Genomic DNA, 13,695 nt, shown 5'->3' with positions numbered 1-13,695 from the left:
TCTTGCTACTGTAATCTATACGTTAATCACCATCCAAATCAATTACTGCAATTCCTAATACATCATCATCTCACAATACAGTCTGAAGCACCTCCAGCTCCTACAAAAGTACTGCCATGAGAATTTTGGTAGGTAGAAAAGCAACTGATCATTTCAAGCCTATTATATGTCATCTTCACAGACTCCCTGTAGAAAACAGGATAAAATTTAAAATTCTCTGCTTTGGCTACAAATGCTTGAATAAACAGACCCGACCCCTGAAAACGTCTCTCCCCTTACATGCACTCAAGGGAACTCTGGTCTGCTAGAGCTCCAAGCCTCTTCTTTCCCCCCCTTCCTAGGGAACTTCAAGAGGAAACTGCCCCGTCCCACTAGAGGAACTCCAACGGGACCCTCCAACTCCCCTGTTAAAAAATGGATGCCAGTAACACGGCCCACTCAAAGAAAGTTTGCCCACCCCTGCCTTAGAAGATACCCCACTTCGAACCATATGCTTCTGAGTGACTGTCAACTTTCCTCCATTATTTAGTTTAAAATTGCTCTCTCTCCTTTTTAAACGTTAATACCAGCAACCGGATTCCAACCTAGTTAATGTGGAACCCACTCAGTCAAAACGGGATCCCCTTTCTATCAAATCTAAAGCCTTCTTCCCTACACCACTGACTCATCCACACATTAAGACTCTGGAACTTAGCATTCCTTTCAGGGTCCTGCATACAGAATGGGAGCACTTCTGAGAATGCAACACCCTGGTAGCTTTGTGTATCAACTTCCTACGTAAAAGCCTAAAATTTGGCTTCCAGAAGATCCCTCCTTCACCTTCCTGTGCTATTGGCACTCATATGTACCAATATATCCATCTCATCCCCAAAGAAAATCCCCATAATCACCGACCTATTCAATGACTCAAAACTAGACTTCAAAGCTACCACTGAAACATGGATAAAAAACATGGACAGTGCTCTACTCAACTAAATAAACTCCACCTATAAAACCTTCTCAATGCCCAGACCAAAAAAACAAAAACAAACCAACCCTACAGTTGAATCTTATCCATACAAAAATCTCCTCCATTTGAAATCACCCTTTTCGACTCAGCAAAACTTCAAATCTGCCTAGTACACTGCCCACCTAGCTCCCTAAACCAAAACTGCTCCCCATTAATAGAATTTATGATCACCAAACACTAAACAAACCCATCATTATTTTAGGGGACTTCAACATCCACATGGACACCCTCCCCCACACAGCCACATGTACAACAATAATAGACACACTATCAACCCTAGGCCTAAAACAAATCATCTCCACACCAACACACAAAGCGGGTCACACCCTTGACCTCGTATTCATCAACACCGACACTTGGGCAACACACTGAACTAATATAACTGAAATTCCCTGGTCTGATCACTCTCTAATTCAGTCCTTCCTTACTCTCAACTCCCACATCTTCCCACAGCAAAAGAACTAACTTTTACAAACTTAAATACAGAATAACTTTAGCCCTCAATTTTTCTTAACACTTTATAGACATGCAGAATACATTTTAACCCTCTTTTTTGCATGTTTTAAACACACACTTTCATCAGCAAACCAATACACAAGTCCTGCTCTCCCCCACCCCCCGGCAGATGTTGCTTCTATCATCACTCCCTCAGACTTGCTAGGGACGCTGGTGTTATTATACTTTGAATTGACAAGTTCACTGCTCCCTAATCACTTGTCTCACTAAGCTTACAGTACTGTTCCTGGGCTAGAGAATGATGCTGTTATTTTTAACAGGAGGACTTCGCTTCTGAGTGGCAATTTGAGAGGAAATTTGAGAGGAGATCCTCAGATTCCACCATTTCTTTTCAGAATTAAGGTACAGAAACCAGGTTATACTTTAAACTTAGGAAGGGGGATACCAAAATTGCTAATATACTAACTGGTGAGAACAATTAAAGAGAAATGCACTGAAAGCTTGAAAAACAAAATGCAAAAGCTAACCTGGTTTTGTCATCACAGCCATCTTTGCCTCTGGCAGGCATGGAGAATAGCAGCTGTAGCAAGCTACAAACAGGCTCAGAGATGAAATTAAATATATTAAAATGAGATCCACAACTGGAACAGAGAGAATATCACTAAGGTGGTTAGAGAGCTGGCTTGAGGCATATCAGCAACAGGGGTCAGAGGCAGCAGTCAAGTGAGTGAGTTAGTAAACAACTAAACTGGCTGATAAAAACAGCTGGGCACAACTGTGGCTTACATATGAGAGAAGGCAAAGGACAGGGAGAACCGAGATAGAAGTAAGATTTGAGAATATTTGGTACAGCAGATGGAGAAGAATTATCAAATCCAACAGCTTTCGCTGGAACATTTCTGACTGTTTCCTGACAGAAACAGAGCTGCCCAAGTACAAGACACTGAGTGGGCTCACAGGGAAACATATTCAAGATTGGAGGATGGAGATAAAGCATGGGGGATAATTATGCAACTGCTGCAGTATCAGGATAGAGAAAAGATTGGCAAAGTTACATACAAAGGTTGGAATACTTTTACCTTTCTGGGCCTGATCAGAGAATATGCAGAAGGAAACTGTCCGTGTTTAAGAGTAGGACCGGTATATGGCATCCCACAATACTTATTTTCATGGAAAATGGATCATTTTGTGGACCCGTTTAAAAGTTAAATCATTTATTAAAACAATGCCTGTGAAAATGAGAAAATAGAAGAAGAATCAAGAGGCGGCTTGTCAAAAAGCAGCTCAGGAGAATAGGAGACCCCTTTGAAAATGTGAGCAGTATGGGGAAATATAAAACAGAGTGGGAGGCCGAGGGCGCATTAGAGGGAATCAGCAGCCAGCTGATACTGGCATCAGGAAGCAGCACAGGATGGAGTGATCAGCTGCCACCTGCAGCAATCAGGACGCGCCCCGCTTCCACAGCGAGTCAAGATGGAGAGCATCACCAGACAGATTCCTACTGCAAAGGACCTGACAGAAATAGACAGGGCAAAGTACAGATTAGACTTTAAATACGTGGTGTGAAAGAGACTGTGGAAGGAATGAAGTTGAAGTGGTATTCGTGATGTGAAAAGAAAGACAGCACACAGAGTGAAAATGTATCCAAAATCACCACAAAGGATGCAAAAGAAAGCAACCAACATGGGCCCCTTTTACGGTCTGGGGGTACTGACACGCAGAGATAAGGAAATAAGCACTAGACTACATCTACGGCCAAGTCCAAAAGCAAAACAAGCCAGCACTGCTGGAATTTTCAGGAAGGCAGTCATTTTATGGGTTTGACAGTTGCTTGGTTTTTGATTATAAATATTACCACCCTTATCATAAGCGTGGACTAAGCTTAAGAGAAACCTGGGTATGACCTGCATGGCACAGTTGATAATACCATAAGAAGCTTGCTGGGTAGACTGGATGGACCATTTGGTCCTTTTCTGCTATCATTACTATGTTAGAAATTGTCAAACCTCAGGACATGAACTTGGCTAACAAATCCAGATGATCACAAAACGCAATAAGCTCAAATTTCATCTCACCTGTCGTCACTACATAGACTATTTCTTCCTTACTTGGGCTGGGACTGATGCTCAGTTCTTCATGTTTCTGAATTAGTTAGATTCCTGCGACTCTTATTTGCGGTTTGTTCACATCCTATATCCTTTTCAGGTTACCTTTCTGGACATCCTTATTTCTATTCAAGATGGTAAATTTGTTAAATTTTTTTTTTTTTTTTAAGAAACCCATTGATAAAACACCTTATGGCAGTCATCTTAGATGACGTCAGGACAATATTCTTGCTGGACAATTTTTCAGACTCTGTCATCTTTGCTTCTCTTGGTTAGAATACATCAAGAAGGTTGTCAAGTGGCACAAAACGTTTTTCACTGTGGTTTCATTAATTTCGCTTTGCTATTCTCTCCATGTCTTGTCACCAATTGTGAAAGACTGGAATGCGTCTTTCCAAACGATGGAAATGCCTGATGTGCCATTGTTAGACAGCACTAATTGGATCTGGCTCCGCATCCTGTTTTTCATACTGCTCCTTGTTTTGCTTTTCAATGTAGTTGTAATCTACAACTCATTTTGCTCTCCTTGGATATGCACCCTGTCAAAACACATGATTTGCCCTCCTCTGCTTTGGGTCATGGCCCTTGTGGCCATTGTCAGGCTTGTGTCGTCACCTTTTTTTGTGCACCCCACCTCATTGAAGCAGTTACCAGAATATCTTGTCTGAATATGTAGTACCTTAAAGATTTATGATGCTATTACATGTCCCTCTCCCTTTCTATATATTGGTGAAACACCATGCGCAATTACGAGGGTCTTTGAACACTGCAATAACATTAGGCCTGTTTGCCCTGAAGCTACCTTTGTTTCTCATTGGCTGGAGCAGAATCATCCAGAATCGGTTCTTCAAATTTTTATTATCAAAAGTTGTTCACCACATATTCATAGTGGCGATTATTCTCTATATTTGATCTGTCATGAACATTGGATTTTTCACCTCTATTCTTTACACCCCACTGGTCTCACTCTAGAATCTAAGTGGGATTCTTGTCTTTAATTTCATAGTTATACTGTTCTGTTCCTTTGTATTTGTTGTGATATTATGCTGGAGCTCTATGTTTTTGTCTATTCGGCTTTTACTTTTTCTCCCCTTCCCCTTGTTTTATGTTTTGGAGTGTTTGATCTTTCTTCCAACCATTTGATTGTTTGGCACCTTTTTTCAAGTTATCAAACTCATTCTTTTGTTAAGGTATCTGAAGGCTTTTCTTATGTTGCTCTAATTGGGGAACTGATAATCCTATTTTATGATGTCTGATTTATTTTACTATCTAAGGACGTTGCTTTAATAGTATTTCTTTTACTTTTTAGATATCTATTAACCCTCTTCCTGTGAAATATGACTTGTGTTGGGAGCATGTTGGTATGCTGTATATTTTCTCAAAACAATGTCTTTTCTGCATGAAATATTTTTTCATTGAGTTATGATCTCACTGTGATTTGGCTCACCTGACTTTGTTAGCCAAATTCAACACATCCTGAGATTTCACAGTTTCTACAAGAGCTCAGGCTCATTATTAAAAGACTTTCATTTGAATTCTTTGTGGTGATCTTGGACAATACTATTCACTTCTATCTCCCCTTTATTTGGACGTTTTATGAGAAGGTTGGTAGCATTTACATGCCTCCACTTATTTCCGCTTTACACAAGCTGAAGAAACATGGAGGGAGTGGCTGCCATGTGTGTTCATCAAGTCGAGACATGGGACGTACTGCTTCTTTGGCAAGTCAAAAGAAAAGATTCTTCTCATGCAGTAACTGTCAGAAAGAGAAAAGGTGGCCCAGAATGGATTAATTATGGGGTGATGTACATGGAAATGCAGAAAGACTGGGAGATGTGTGGTCTGAGTATTGGAACACAAAGTAACTGGGCAAGGGAGAAGTAAAATGTAATACCGATAACATTTACGGTACAGTAGTGCGAAAAAGACTAGATGTGCTAGCAGTTTGAATGTCAATTATTTCTATGGGAGAAATAAATGATACAAATGGAGGATTGGTGGTTAGAAGAGGCAGCAGAGCCATTGAAAATGGCTGGCCCCTGCAGATCTTACAGATTAGAGTGGAAAAAAATGATGGATTTTGATATAAACTAGTCTTAAGAGGGCTCATCTGTTCTAAGATAAGATACATATGAAAATAAAAGGAAAATGGGGATACACATGGAAGGGCCAGAAAATACCTAGATAGGGAATGATTTTAGTCTATGTACGGTATATTTACAGTGATGTATAAAACACAGAAAGAAATGTTGAATAGGAGGACACAGGAAGTTTGTGTTTGGGGATAAACTGATCTGACCTTCTCACCTAAATTATTTTAAGTAAGGCACTCATAAGGTATGGTTCTTTTTGGGAGCCTTTTTCAGGAGTTCACCCTGGGGTTGCTACCGCGACACACAGACGAGATGACACGAGATAAAGTGGAAGGTGGAGGGAAGCAGTCTGAGGGAAGAAAGCAGAGAAGAGACTGGAATGAGGAGGCAGCTAAAGGGGAGGGAAGGCGGGGGGGGGGGGGGTAGAATAAAGTATAGCAAACTAAAATAAAAGATCAGCGAAAAGATCTCCAAAAGTTAAATAAGGAAGCAACTTTTTTGCCCTGGCTCCTAACAATTTTCACCACCACCCATGTTTTCAAAATATTTTTCCACCCCCTCGGCTTGCAGGAGAGTTAGTGCCAGAAACACTCGATGCCTGCAGCCTGCCTGTGTGGAAGAATCACTGCTATGGTCAGTAGAGAGGATAAAGGGGAGGTGGGGTGGCAAGTAGCAACTGGAGAGAGAGAAAAATAAGCGCCAGATGAAAAGGTGATCAAAGTCAAAAGCAGGAAAAAATAATGCTAGGCGAACATTTCTTTGGCCATACCTCTCTCATATCTCTCAGCAATCACCTCTTTTCCAAGCTGAAAAAAGTCTTACATTTTGGAATCTCTCTTCAAACCTGAAGCATCTTTGGGGCCTTTCTCCATACATATTCTATGTGTATATTATGTCTTCTGAGATGGGAAGCCTAAAACTGCATATAGGATTCTCGATGTGGACACTACCATATGTTTGGATAAAAGTTCTGACCAACACTGCTCACTGGGCCAATATTTCTAGACAATTACCCACAAGGACTCCCAAGCTGAAGAGGAAAAATATTTACAAACCTTGGGTGCCAGCCCAGAATTTTTAGAAAAAAGTAATTTCCTCAAATTGTTTTTACCTTTTCACTTTTGTCTTTTTTTTTGCTAGGTTTTTTTTTTTTTTTAGTATGTCTAACCCATGACAACTTTAGTTTCATAAAGAACTTTTCATAAAAGGCCTTATATAAAGTCTTTGGGAAACCTGAATCCCCCACATCAGATTAAATGACACATGAACCCTCTCAGACACACAAATTCTACTGCAAGTGAATATTTTATCTGACACTGCAGAGAACAAAGCTAAACCTAGTCAACACTCAACCTTTTGTTTCCTGAAACCTCATCTGAACAGGAATCAGCTATTCACATACACTGCAGAAAAGTAACCAGAAGGAACATGGTGGGGCAATGAAAAGAAAAGGCCACTAAATCAGAAAACTGTATTAGAGCTACATATTATGTTAGCAAGAGCTTCAGAAAATGTATTTTGGGCAGCAGTAACTGCGACCCAAACTCTGTGTCAGATTTCTTCCTAAGCCCTGCAAACCTCCTATCAATGTGCAACATTCAAGCGCTACCTTATGGTTTCATACATGGTGGGAACAGGGTGATCTCCTGGTCATGAAGAACAAGCACGTCACTCCTGGATCTGAGGCCCTGCCTCTAAACCTTTTCCATAGTGAATAATTCCCAGAATACTTTAAACAAGGAGTTGAAAAAGTAAGCTTGACTCATCTGTTCCTGACATGGGTTTAGTTGCTCAATGCTGAAAAAACATCTTACTTTGTTGGGCATCTCCTTACAACCTGCCCCTCCCCTCAAAACTCCTCCTTCCTCTAAGATACAAAACATATAGCCAGCACGTCCCAAACCTGGGGACCCTACCGTTATACATGTATTCACAATAAATATGATTCAGATAACTTTATTGGCATGACAATTTTACATCTGTTGCCAAAGTAATATACAGAATGATTAAAATAAAAGGATAAGAAAAAATAGAAAATGGTATTAAATCAAGTACAGGTACAGATTACGACAAGTATAGCATCAGGGACACGTCTCCGGTTTTGGGGCTGGTCCATTTTGTCCCTGATCAGGTTTCATTTCTAGCCTAATGGCAAGACCTCACATATTTTACTGCTATAGCTACTGTTTCTCCCCTTTCCCCCAAGATTATAAAGAATTTTTTCTTGCTCATTCTTTTGCGATAAGTCTTGAATTTCCTCCATTGGCTTTGGGAAACGTGCATCTCTAATATCTTTGTATTTTACACAAAACAGAAGAAATGCATTTCTGTTTCTATTTCTCCAGTGTTGCATTGCATACAGAGTGTCATCTTAGGGTTTCCAGTTTTTATCTGCATCTTTCTATTTCTAGCCTATGATCAATTATTCTGTATTTGGTGAGAGGTGCCTTTTTTTTTTTTTTTTTACACTACTGAGGAATACTGCGAGTGTGTATTTACTATGTAGGGATTTGTAGCTGTCCAGCTTGTTTTGTTTTCCAGTTTGCTCCTAACAGATGTAGTATAGGTGTTCTAGGGCCCATTACAATTTTTGCTTTGCTGCCTTTTTGTAGACCGGGTTGTAGTAGTTTGTTAGTGCAGGCTTGGCATTTATTTATTTATTTTAGTTTTTTCTATACCGGCATTTGTGAGAGTATCACATCATGCCGGTTTACAATAAACAAGGGTGTGATGAAAGGTATAGTAAACGAAGTAAATAACAGGTGCTGACAGTTGCAGTTACAATAAAACCGGGATAAGTACAACTTGGAGCAGAGAAGAGATAGGAACTTTAACATAATATATTAACCAACTTTGACGAGGTACATTTACAAAGATTTGGCGAGGTACATTAAAAAGATTATGGTATTTGCTGGGTATTGTCCATCTGAACTTATTGTAGCTTTTTTACGTGGAGGTAGTGCTAGGCAGTAATGGTTTTCTGCATATGGGTAGTTATTAGTACATTTACAAAGATTTGGCAAGGTACATTAAAAAGAGATTATGGTATTTGATGGGTATTGTCCATCTGAACTTACTGTAGATTTTTTACATGGAGGTAGTGCTAGGAAGTATTGGTATTCTGCATATGGGTAGTTATTGGAAGATGGTTAGAGGTGAGTTATGATTTAATCCGAGTCTGGGAAAGCTTTTTTGAATAGCCACGTTTTGAGTCTTTTCCTGAAAGTTGGAAGACAAGGTTCCTGCCGTAGCTCCGGTGGGATGGAGTTCCAGAGAGGAGGTCCTGCTGTGGAGAAAGCCCTGTCTCTGAAGGTTATATGAATGGAGGATTTGGAGTGAGGTACCTGAAGAGATTCCTTATAGTACTCTCTTATAGGTCTGGAGGATGTGTGTTTTTTGAAAGGGATTTGAAGGTTGAGCGGTGCGAGTTGTTGGATAGCTTTGTATATTGTGGTGATGGACTTGTATAATATTCTATAATGAATCGGCAGCCAGTGTAGGTCTTTGAGGATAGGGGAGATGTGATCTCTTCTCCTTGTGTTTGTAAGTATTCTGGCTGCCGTGTTTTGCACCATCTGGAGAGGTTTGGTATGCGATGATGGGAGACCTAATAGTAAAGAGTTGCAATAGTCTAACTTAGAGAAGACTATTGCTTGTAAAATTGTCCTGTAGTCATGGTTGTGGAACAGTGGTTTTCTTCTTTTTAGGACGTGCAGTTTATGAAAGTAGTCCTTGGTAGTTTGGTTTATAAACGCTTTTAGGTTTAGCCGATTATCAATGATCGCTCCTAGATCTCTCACTTGGGCTGTTTGTAGGTTTGCTGAAAGGTTTGTGGGAATGTAGCTGTTCTCCGTGGATATGAGAAGGAGTTCCGTTTTTGAGGAATTTAGGATTAAATTCAGGCTGGAGAGGAGGGAGTTAATTTCTTGAAGGCATGACAGATCACTACATAGTTACTGTTTTCTTTGCAGGGTTTCATGTTCCTTCTCAGGGTGCCTGGTAGTGGAGGGAATCTGTCTCATGTTATTAAGATTACACCAGGATTTGAATAAAGAGAAGCATCCTAATTCTGCTTTGCATCCATTATTAGGGTGTTTCTGTGCACATGGAGTTTCTTTTGCAGAACTGGAGGTGAAGGATTTCTATCAGGTTTCTAGTCATATGCTGTATAGTTTGGGGTTAACGAAAGACCTCAGACTTCAGTTCCATATAAAAGAACTGGTTGAATAATGCTATCAAATAGCCTGAATAGTAGTTTCACTGGGGGTTTTTATTTATCCAGAAGTTTCTTTGATGAAAATAGGGTTTACAGCTTTTTCTTGTCAATTTAAAACTCCCAGATGCATGTAGTCTCAAACCAAGGTTTGTATTCTCTAGTGTATGCTCAACTTCTTATTTAGGAAGAATATGAGTTGGAGACTTGTTTGGCCTTTTCTTCAGGTTTACTTATAGGGCCCATGATTTGCAGTAACTCTCTAGCAAGGTGTTCTCAACCTTGTTCTTGGGACACACTTAGCCAGTCAGGCTTTCAGGATATCCACAATGAATATACATGCAATAGATTACCATGCACTGCCTCCACTATAGGCATGTTATCTCACTGTGGATCTCCTGAAAACTATGACCGGTTAATTGTGCTCAGAGGACTGGGTTGAGAACCCTTGCTGTAGCAGATTCAGATTCTCTTGTAGACTTTCTGTAACGGGGGACAAAATAACCAAATCATCGGCATACAGCAAGCAATTAACTTCCGAGACAGCTTTTGCTCTGCAGCTAATATACAGGTCGATCCAGTAAGGCCGCGGTAGAAACAGTGCGGCAGTGTCAGGCGCACCCTTCCTCCCCGCACCCACAGTTCTCTTCACTAACTCCCCGATACTCTCCTCTAATCGCATGCAAATGCATGCCGCGGCTTTAAAGCGGTAGGGAAGGGTTATGGCCGCGTAACCCATTTTACTGTATAGGCGCTGTATTAAGCGCCTATACAGTAACCAGGGTGCGACGGTACCTGTCATTTCAAATGTCATTTCAAATGGCATTTGGAATGACAGGAACCAGGAAGTGTAAAAAAACACGAAAAGTCTTTGTTGCTTCGTCGCTGTGTCTCTCCTCCCGGAGCAGGGCGCGAAAGCAGCCTTGCTCCGGGAGGAGGTGAGGCACAGCGGCGAAGACAGACGGGAGAGGAGAAAAAGCAGAGCCGAGCAAAGCGAAAGCGTGCAGCAAGCCGGCGAAATAGACCTGCGAGCAGAGGCAATAGCAGCGGTTCGGTAAGCCTGGCACCCTCCTTGATGTAGTACGTCCCGGATGCCCCCCCCCTCCCCAGCGTGCCCGCCACTACCCCTTTCATCAGCTGCATCCACTGCGACCCGGCAGTCCCGTGAGGCCTACAAAAAAAAAAAAAAATCCCCGGCTCCCGCGCCCCCGCACTGGCCCGCCGACTAAACCCCCCCCCCCTCCTCCCGATCGGGCATGTAGGCGGCGGCGACGAAAACCAAAGCAATTTTTTTTTTTCAAAAAGCAACATCACACATTGCATAAAATAATTTCTCCAGCCTTAAAGCGACTTACTTTTGGGATCTGTCAAGTAAGTCGCAAAAGTAACTTACTTTTCTGAAGCCATCACGATTGTAGCTCAAGACGAAGATGGCCGCCTGCACGGGGGAAAGCGTGCAATTGGCCGCTGAAGACGTGAGGTCACGTCTTCAGCGGCCAATTGCACGCTTTCCCCGTGCAGGCGGCCATCTTCGTCTTCGTCCGGAGGAGCTAAGATCATGTTCCTGATGGCTTCAGAAAAGTAAGTTACTTTTGCGACTTACTTTTGGGATCTTGACAGATCCCAAACGTAAGTCGCTTTAAGGCTGGAGAAATTATTTTATGCAATGTGTGATGTTGCTTTTTGAAAAAAAAAAATTGCTTTGGTTTTCGTCGCCGCCGCCGCCTCCTTGCCCAATCGGGAGGAGGGGGGGGGGGGGGGGGGAAGAGTCGGCGGGCCAGTGCGGGGGCGCGGGAGCCGGGGATTTTTTTTTTTTTTTGTAGGCCTCACGGGACTGCCGGGTCGCAGTGGATGCAGCTGATGAAAGGGGTAGTGGCGGGCGCGCTGGGGGGGGGGCATCCGGGACGTACTACATCAAGGAGGGTGCTAGGCTTACCGAACCGCTGCTATTGCCTCTGCTCGCAGGTCTATTTCGCCGGCTTGCTGCACGCTTTTGCTTTGCTCGGCTCTGCTTTTTCTCCTCTCCCGTCTGTCTTCGCCGCTGTGCCTCACCTCCTCCGGGTCGCAGTGGTAGCATGGCGCTGTGAGGGGGGCGAAAGGGTATATACCCATGAACGGATTTGAGTGGGAGCGCTCTGTGAAGCGGGACATGCCCGTGAGGGGCATAATGGGTGGATGCAGCTGATGAAAGGGGTAGTGGCGGGCGCGCTGGGGAGGGGGGGGGGGGGCGCATCCGGGACGTACTACATCAAGGAAGGTGCCAGGCTTATTGTTTTATTGTGTTTGAGTATCTTAAGCGGTGTCGATGGATTTGTTACACAGTCCTAACTCCTACTAGGGGGAGGTGGTAAACTAACAGGTTAAGGCCGCGGCAAAACAGCGCGTTCCTAAGGAGATAATATCAGCGCCCGTTACAGTATCGGAGGGGAATAGCTAATTCCTTCATTATACAGCTTTTTCGTTCATTTACATGCTGGGTGCGGAAAGGGTTAGGTGTTTATTTTAGGAAGCGCTAAGGACGCGTGAAACTGGAGACTGTATGGCTGGACGGCCTTACTCATCTGTATTGTGCGCTCCCAGCACGTTACAGACGGGCAATCTTTAACTGCACGTTACTGGATCGACCTGATACTCAGGAAATACAAGAGATCAACTTACATCTCTTAAGCATATAACCTATACCAATTAAGTCATACATATTTATTGTGAAGAACCTAAAAACGCGGCTCTTAAGATCATCAGGATACGTTTCGGAAGCCCCATCCTATACTCTCTCCCAGAATTTCTCATCACAGAACATGCCTTTCAACCCTTCTACATACATGACATCCACCTTTCCACCCCTCAACATATATAGATCCGCCTAGCTCCCTTGACCCCTACCCCACAATTGCTCCTTTGGACCTTTCTCTCCGAATACAGGATCCCTAATTCATTACTCACAATCCAGACTCTGTCGGGAGCTCATCTTGATCTTCAGCTGCAAGTTGTTGGCTACGAAGTGCGTCGCATCACCCTCATGGCTGACAGTGCCCTCCAGTTCTAGGGCACTAGATATAGTGGCTCTACGGCCCTCGGCCTTGGCCTCCCGGCTCCTGGCGGCTCCGTACACCTGACTGATCCCGTCTAGGCTCCGGCTGTCCTGTAGGCGACCGGCAATCCTGTCCCGAGCTGCAGCCTCCAAAGGAGCCGGCCGTCGCGCCTCCGAGCTCTGCACGCGTACTTCGGCCATCACGTGCTGCGAGACAGCGCTAGCATCCATGCTACGGCCCGCTCGCTAAGTCGCCCCATGGGGACGGGACGAGCACAGCACCGCAGCTCCAGCCCCTTTCCACCTCAAGCCTTAGCCGGAAACATCACATCTGGGGATTGACTGGGACGGGACCTGGCACTTCCGCTCAGCATCTAAACCGGAAGTGGGACGGGAGGTTGTCTCAAGGAAATGAACGGCTCTCAAAACTAGGCGTGGCTTCATTTGTACCGGAAGCGGAAGTGCTCGTCTCCGAGATCCTGCTACAACTGGAGGTCACGTAGTATCAGACAAACTGAGATATGGAGTATAGCGCTCGGACTGGCTTGCAATTTAACTAACGTCTGAGAGATGGAAGACATAATGTATAGGAATAAATCTTTGGGACAGGCATCTAAATATCTCCCCCTACCAGTAGCTTGAATATCGTTAGTTGCAGCATTTCCAGATATTTGGCCATTAAAGGGGATAGGGTGAGTGGCCCTGGTGGATGGGAAGGTTAGGTAGGATGGTTTAATGGAACTGATTTCAGATAGAAAGGGGACTAATAGGAACTCTTCAGCACTAGC

The 13,695-nt window shown here is 43.3% G+C and overlaps 1 protein-coding gene across 1 annotated transcript in view; it reads right to left on the bottom strand.

Moving 5' to 3' along the window:
• Positions 1-13,309, bottom strand: part of BORCS6 (BLOC-1 related complex subunit 6) — a 33,179-nt gene extending 19,870 nt beyond the window's left edge. The window contains exon 1 of the mRNA XM_029599595.1: positions 12,820-13,309. Coding sequence (XP_029455455.1) covers positions 12,820-13,138 — 319 coding nt within the window. The 5' untranslated portion in view covers positions 13,139-13,309. The remainder of the gene's footprint in view (positions 1-12,819) is intronic.
• Positions 13,310-13,695: the final 386 nt, after the last annotated feature.

The sequence above is a fragment of the Rhinatrema bivittatum genome, chromosome 4, assembly GCF_901001135.1.
Source record: "Rhinatrema bivittatum chromosome 4, aRhiBiv1.1, whole genome shotgun sequence".
Classification (NCBI taxonomy): domain Eukaryota; kingdom Metazoa; phylum Chordata; class Amphibia; order Gymnophiona; family Rhinatrematidae; genus Rhinatrema; species Rhinatrema bivittatum.
The sequence above is the reverse complement of the archived record's forward strand: the minus strand, read 5'-3'. Positions and strand labels throughout refer to the sequence as shown.